Source organism: Mus musculus, chromosome 17 (genome assembly GCF_000001635.26).
Source record: "Mus musculus strain C57BL/6J chromosome 17, GRCm38.p6 C57BL/6J".
NCBI lineage: Eukaryota > Metazoa > Chordata > Mammalia > Rodentia > Muridae > Mus > Mus musculus.
Genome location: NC_000083.6, coordinates 91,087,095 through 91,093,725, shown reverse-complemented (window position 1 = coordinate 91,093,725; position 6,631 = coordinate 91,087,095). Strand labels below are relative to the sequence as shown.

The window sequence follows — 6,631 nt, the reverse complement described above, 5'->3', positions numbered from 1 at the left end:
GTTTTACCGGAGGCTAAAGGAAGGAAGAGATAGGGGCGCAGGGGCGGGGGAAGAGTTTAATAGATAGAGAACTTGGTTCAGCTCAGGATGCCCTCAGCGGAGGCAGAGAATGGAAAGCTGGAGGACCCATAAACTGTCAGGAAAGCACCTTGGGAGACGCATGAGTCTGGTCTCCAGTTTGATGCAATAGCCTGGTGGGTTGCTCTTAAAGTCTTTTATCACAGTGTAGGCAGATGGCTCAGGCAGGGCTATAGCAAGGGGTGGGGCAGGAACACTGAGTATTGTAGGAAGCCAGTGCAGGTGTTGAGTCCTGCCTGCCCCTGCATTCTTCAAAGAGCCTCTAGCTTTGCAAAGATTCAGAACAGGAGATCCAGGTGCACACACACAACCAGAGCTCCTCTTAGTCACCATTCCCTCGGCTTCAGCTCCTTCCCTTTAGCTGCGGGGTCCTTTTCTGGCATCTTCTCAGGTACCCCCGCCCAATCACGGCTAAATCCCGGAGAAGTGGAATCTCCACAAGATTTTCGTGGGTCTATAACAGGGGCTTGGGCATGCTCAGTAGGCTCTCTCTCTCTCTCTCTCTCTCTCTCTCTCTCTCTCTCTCTCTCTCTCTCTCTCTCTCTCTCTCTCGGAATGGGGGGGTGGGGTGGCGAATGACTAGTTAGAAGTGCTTGTGGCAAGTCTCCGCCCTAAGATTCCCCCTGCAAGGGGAAGATGCCAAGGTAGAGACACCTTGTTCTCAGCATCTGAACTTGGAAGGGGCTGCAGCTGCCAGCTGAGGCCACCCTTTCCCCAGCCAGAGCACGGGCCGGCCGCTCTCCATGGTACTGCGGAGAGCTCAGCTCCGCCCTTCTCTTTCAGAAGGACAGCACCCGGCGTCACGTAACCCAGCCTTCTCGGGCTTCACCACCGCCTCTTCCTTCCCTTTTTCCCTCTCCTCCTCCTGCTCCCCCTGCTGCTCCTCTCTGTTCCATGTTCTTCCCTTCCTCACTCTTGGAGATAGACGCTCAAGCCTGACGCCTCGGAAAAAGGCAGCAGCAGTCGCCTTATCCTTAGACCTCAGGAAATTCGCTTTTACCGATGCATGCTTCAGGTTCTGGCTCGAGCTAAGGGGAATAACCAGGCAGGTAAAGGAGCTCAATTTGGGCGCGGGGGAGGGGGAGGGGAGATGGGGCGAGGCAAGCTGGAGAAGGATATCTTTCCCTGTTGTAACTGGGCCAGGATCTGCCACAATTACAGAGGGAAGGATGGGTGGTGGGAGGGTGGAGGAGTGGAGATTTTGGTTGTTTTGCATGTAGCCTTTCAAATGGCAAGATGAGATGGTGGAACTAGGTAGTAACTTAAAGGCTGAATGCAGTGATTTATCATCCAAAGAAAGAAAAGGGAAAGGCAGTTAGAAAACAAAACAATAAAATATATCTACATCTCTTCCTTTCTCTTCCTTCATGAGCAGACCTGACTGTGCCCACCCTTAATTTGTGCAGTAGACTTCAGGCTTCAAGAAACTGCACTGGTGTTAGAGATGGTGCTTAGAGACTGGGCGGGAAAGCCAGGGAGAATTTTGGGTGTGCATTGGTATTGAGATACTTTGCAAAAGCCACAGCCAAAAAGATAAAACTTGTATATTAAAAAAAAACATAGATTTCAGAGTCTTTATGGAGATATATATTGAAAGGTTTCTTAGTAAGGTGTGTGTGTGTGTGTGTGTGTGTGTGTGTGTGTGACTGAAGACATGGTAAAATAAAGGCAACTGCAGCTAATCAGCATACAGTATTGATCTGTCCAGTGACTTGGGAATGAATTTTGTTCTAGAAACAGTAGAAAAGATTAATGAGGCTGCCAGGCAGCTTTTGAATTAGAGCGCTTCTTGTTTTGGCTGCAGTATGGTTGTTTTTCAGATCCCTTTATTTCATCTTCTAATTTGCGAACTTACCAGGTCTTTCTGGGCACCTAGGGAGAATCCATTTTCTCCATATAGATATAGATACTGTCTCTCACACAATGAGCTTCCTCTAGGAACTGGGAGAACCAGTTGACCTCCCTTGTGATAAGAATATATATATATATATATATATATATATATATATATATATATTCTTATTAGTTTTCTCCACCTTACCTCTATCCTTTACAAAATGGTAAAGATGTGCATTAGAGGAGGAGGGCACAAGAGAGTAGGCAAAAAGGTAATGTGATATATGTAAAATTAATACAATAATAATCTCCAATAGTCATCTAGGTAGCCTGTCTTTATCCCTTCCCCCTCTCTACACATACACACACACACACACACACACACACACACACACACACACACACACACACAGTCACACACACATGTAGAGAGGGGGAGAGAAAGAGGGAGAGATAGAAGACACACAGAGACAGAGACCGAGACACACATTTTCAGATTCACAAGCTGAGAATGGCCTCAAAGCACTATTCTTCTGATAGACCAGACTTATTTTGTTAAATACTGAACATTTATCATATTTCTCATCCTCCTTAAACACGAAAGTATACTGAATAATACGTGATTATTGATCATTTTTTAAAAGCACCTTTTGTGGGTTTGGCACAGGAGTGGGCAAGATATAACTTGTAATGGCTGATGGTGAGAATGTATCAGTCATAATAAATAGTCAACTGAGATTTTTTTTAATACCATTTGATAAGGAGCAGTGTATAGGGCTGTGAGGTATATGTGCTGTGTCTGTGAGGTGTGTGTGTATGTATGTGTTGTGTCTGTGTTGTGTGTGTTATTTTTGTGGTGGGCAAGTGTTTAAAGAAGAACCAGTCATCAATTTCATCTGGGGAGGAACTTGAAGTAGGATCCTCTAGCTTGATGGCTCTCAGCTGACACCTGTAGGGGTTGCTCTGAACTGAAGAGAAATGATTTCAGTTCCCACCAGAGAGGAGCTGCCACAATGCAGTGCCATAAATTACTGCTAGTTTCAGCTTGTAGTGGAAAAAAAGTGTTAATTGGCTAGTGAGCTGTGTCCAAGCAATAAATTTGGAGTGTGTGTGTGTGTGTGTGTGTGTGTGTGTGTGTGTGTGTGTGGTGTAGGAGATACTGAGACATGGTAGGGTGACGTGTTTGCTTGGAATGGTTGAATAATATATATTTTTTATTTTAATTGAGTTATTTAGTTTTAAAAATTCAAGCCCCTCCTTGAAGATTTATATTTCTGTACCTTAGATTAGAGTTGAATAAAAGGAAGTGATTTAATGGCAGAGTGAGTGATTCAAAGGTATGGCTTTAAATTCTAGCATCCTGCAGCCATAACAGCTGAGGTGACATACATGCCAACTGTTGTGACCACACAAATTCTAATGGCTGACACCCAGATAAGGACTTGAGGAGGAATCTGATCACCATACTGTTAGGCAGAAGATTCGATACTCATTTCTGAATGGACTCATATTATGGTAGTAAGGACATAAATAAATACTGCAAAAATTGTCATTTAGATGGTTTTTTTATATAACAACATTGTATATTTGATTAAAAATGAGGAATATATTTTCTTGAAAATTTAAAGAAGCCACTATATTCTTGTTGTCTGGGAGACAAGTAAAAATGTAGGAATTGCTATACAGATATACAATAGTATTTTCCTGCTGAAAGTTTGATGTATTTTACCTGTTGTAAAATTTGTTATTAAAGGAGGTTTAAATAAGTTGGATTATCTGTACATGTAACTAACATACAGTGCAAGTAGAAAACCTTTACAAAGGTTTTCCATTTCTCTCCTCATACATTTTAGAAATTAAGTATTTCTTGGGCAATTGGGAAGAATACCATAATCAAAATGTTTTTAAAAATCTGGTCACTAATGAACAGATATGGTAAACTTAAGGTTGTAATTGCTTATTCTAAAAGTGTGACAATACTTGGAAACATGAAGCTTTACTGTACACACACACACACACACACACACACACACACACACACATGCTTGCACGCACGCATGCACGCACGCAAGCACCACTATCCACCTAAATTAATTCCTTGGTTTGATAAAACCACTGTTTATTTACCTGCTTTCCTAGCTGAGTAATGATTTGTATAATACTATAAATAACTACAGGCCCTAATTCTTATTTCAATTTTCTACAGATTTCTGAGTTCTTATAAACGTCAAAATAAAATCAAAATGCATCACCAACATACAACCAACTGACATGCTGGAGTCTTAGGGTGGCCTTGCAGAGACAGAAAAAAGAAGAGTTTGAGGGATTGATTTCACCATCTAACAGCTTCTGGCTACTTCACAGCAGGGTTTGAGACCTACCTACAGGGCTCCTAAACATAAAGCGAATCAGCCTGGGAGGGCATGCACAGGAAATTTGGCCTTGGCTTTAGTGGTGCTGGAAGCCCATGATATGACAGAAGTAGGCCTCTGAAGCTATTCTGGTGTCTCACTCTGTCCTTTCTCCTTCTGTGCTTGGAGCCAACATCTGGAGGGGCCTCGAGGCCTGCCAAGCAGCCAAAGATCCTGGCTCAGTGTTGACTTCGTGTTCCTCTCCGAGAAAAGTGTGTTTCTTCCGATTCTGCTCTCCTACTGCTGGCACCGCGCCGGTGGTACTTTGAAGGTTTTGGTCCTGGGATAGTTGAAGTACCTGTTGGTGCCACAGATGCCCTCACTTAAACATCATCGGATGCAAATGGATCAGTGATCGCTCTTGAGCCTCGGTGGCCCTCTTTTTCAGAACGTTGCCTCCAAAGTGTATCCCCCCTTTGGCCTGGAAGTTCTGCAGCTATCCCATAGGACTGGGGTCTCCGCTTTCCAGTTGGAAGGAGACTACTGGGAGAGAGGAAGGGGCTGCTGGAAGAGAAGAAGAAGGAAAAAAGAGCTGAAGGAGGGTGCGCCCCTCCCACTGCCGCCTCCCCCCTCCCTCCCACTCCTCTGCGGACCCCCATTTCTCTGTGAAGGTGTCCAGGACCGCTTCGACCCTGTCGCCCCCGGCTCCCCCCCGCCGCACCCCAGCCCCGAGCATGGGGACGGCGCTGGTCCAGCGCGGGGGCTGCTGTCTCCTCTGCCTGTCGCTGCTGCTGCTGGGCTGCTGGGCAGAGCTGGGCAGCGGGCTGGAGTTCCCGGGCGCCGAGGGCCAGTGGACGCGCTTCCCCAAGTGGAACGCGTGCTGCGAGAGCGAGATGAGCTTCCAGCTGAAGACGCGCAGTGCCCGCGGCCTCGTGCTCTACTTCGACGACGAGGGCTTCTGCGACTTCCTCGAGCTCATCCTGACGCGCGGCGGCCGCCTGCAGCTCAGCTTCTCCATCTTCTGCGCCGAGCCCGCCACGCTGTTGGCCGACACGCCGGTCAACGACGGCGCCTGGCACAGCGTGCGCATCCGCCGCCAGTTCCGCAACACCACGCTCTACATCGACCGCGCCGAGGCCAAGTGGGTGGAGGTCAAGTCCAAGCGCAGGGACATGACGGTGTTCAGCGGGCTCTTCGTGGGCGGCCTGCCACCCGAACTGCGCGCCGCGGCCCTCAAGCTCACGCTGGCCTCGGTGCGCGAGCGCGAGCCCTTCAAGGGCTGGATCCGTGACGTCCGGGTCAACTCGTCACAGGCCCTGCCGGTGGACGGCGGCGAGGTCAAGCTGGACGACGAGCCTCCCAACAGCGGTGGCGGGAGCCCATGCGAGGCGGGCGAAGAAGGCGAGGGCGGCGTGTGCCTCAACGGGGGCGTGTGCTCCGTGGTCGACGACCAGGCCGTATGCGACTGCTCGAGGACCGGCTTCCGTGGCAAGGACTGCAGCCAAGGTAAGGCCTGCCCGACCCCGCGGAGCCTCGGCCTGGGCTGGGAGGGAGGCCGGTGCATGGGGCCTTCCTCCTCCGGAAGCCTCTGGGTGAAGGCCTGTCCCTCCCCACCATGCTGCCTCCGTCTGCAGCCTCTTAGGGGGCACACCGACTACATCTCCAGAGGGAGGCCGTGTCCATGTGACCTCCTCCCAAAGGACAAAATCCCGCAGCGGAACATTGGCAGGTCCCTGTAAATCCTTTGGCCACTGCCTACCTAAATGGTCCTCTACTGCCCTGTACCATCAGTAGCCATAGTATCCAGACATTGACTATAAGGTTGTTGACAACTGTCCAGAACATGTGTTTGACTGAACATGTGTTTGGTGAGAAAACTAGATGGAGAGTGAGCAGCTGTGGGCTTGCAGTAGAGCTGTCCATATGGTTACTGGTCACAGCACACTCGACAGGCCATAGGGCCCGGGTGCCTTTGCAAATCCAAGACCTGACCCTGGTGTGGAAGAGAGATTTTTTCTTGACGAACAGGAGGCTTTTTAGAAACTATTGTTTCCCATGGTTCTGTCCCAATCCCAAATTTGTCATATTTAAGAAGAATTTTCTGATTTCTTTGGTTTCTTCAAGTGTGAGATAGCTCAGCTACCATTGAGGAATGTTAGAGATGAGACAATGTATTCCTTGATTAACAAGTGCTTGGTAACAAAATAGAACAGTTTATGTGTTGCTGGATCAGGAAGATTAAACAGGATGCATGTGAGCCATGGTAGGAGATTTTTCCAAGGATAGTCAGCTGATGACGTTCATCTAAGTAGCAGAAGTCGAATTGTTTCTGTGGTCCTTAAGGGCTTAAAATAAACAAAGTACAT

At 48.0% G+C, this 6,631-nt stretch overlaps 1 protein-coding gene across 38 annotated transcripts in view; it reads left to right on the top strand.

Annotated features, from left to right (window-relative positions):
- The first annotated feature begins 566 nt into the window (after window positions 1–566).
- Nrxn1 (neurexin I) overlaps window positions 567–6,631 on the top strand; it is a 1,059,516-nt gene continuing 1,053,451 nt past the window's right edge. For 33 of the 38 annotated variants that reach the window (XM_030249566.1, XM_030249565.1, XM_006523815.4 and 30 more), the window contains exons 1-2: window positions 567–1,127; window positions 4,121–5,771. In XM_030249566.1, the coding sequence (XP_030105426.1) occupies window positions 5,000–5,771 (772 nt within the window). In that variant the 5' untranslated portion in view covers window positions 567–1,127; window positions 4,121–4,999. Of the gene's footprint in view, window positions 1,128–4,120; window positions 5,772–6,631 lie in introns of those variants that run through there. The other 5 variants (XM_017317307.2, XM_017317294.2, NM_177284.2 and 2 more) reach the window with 3 other exon arrangements.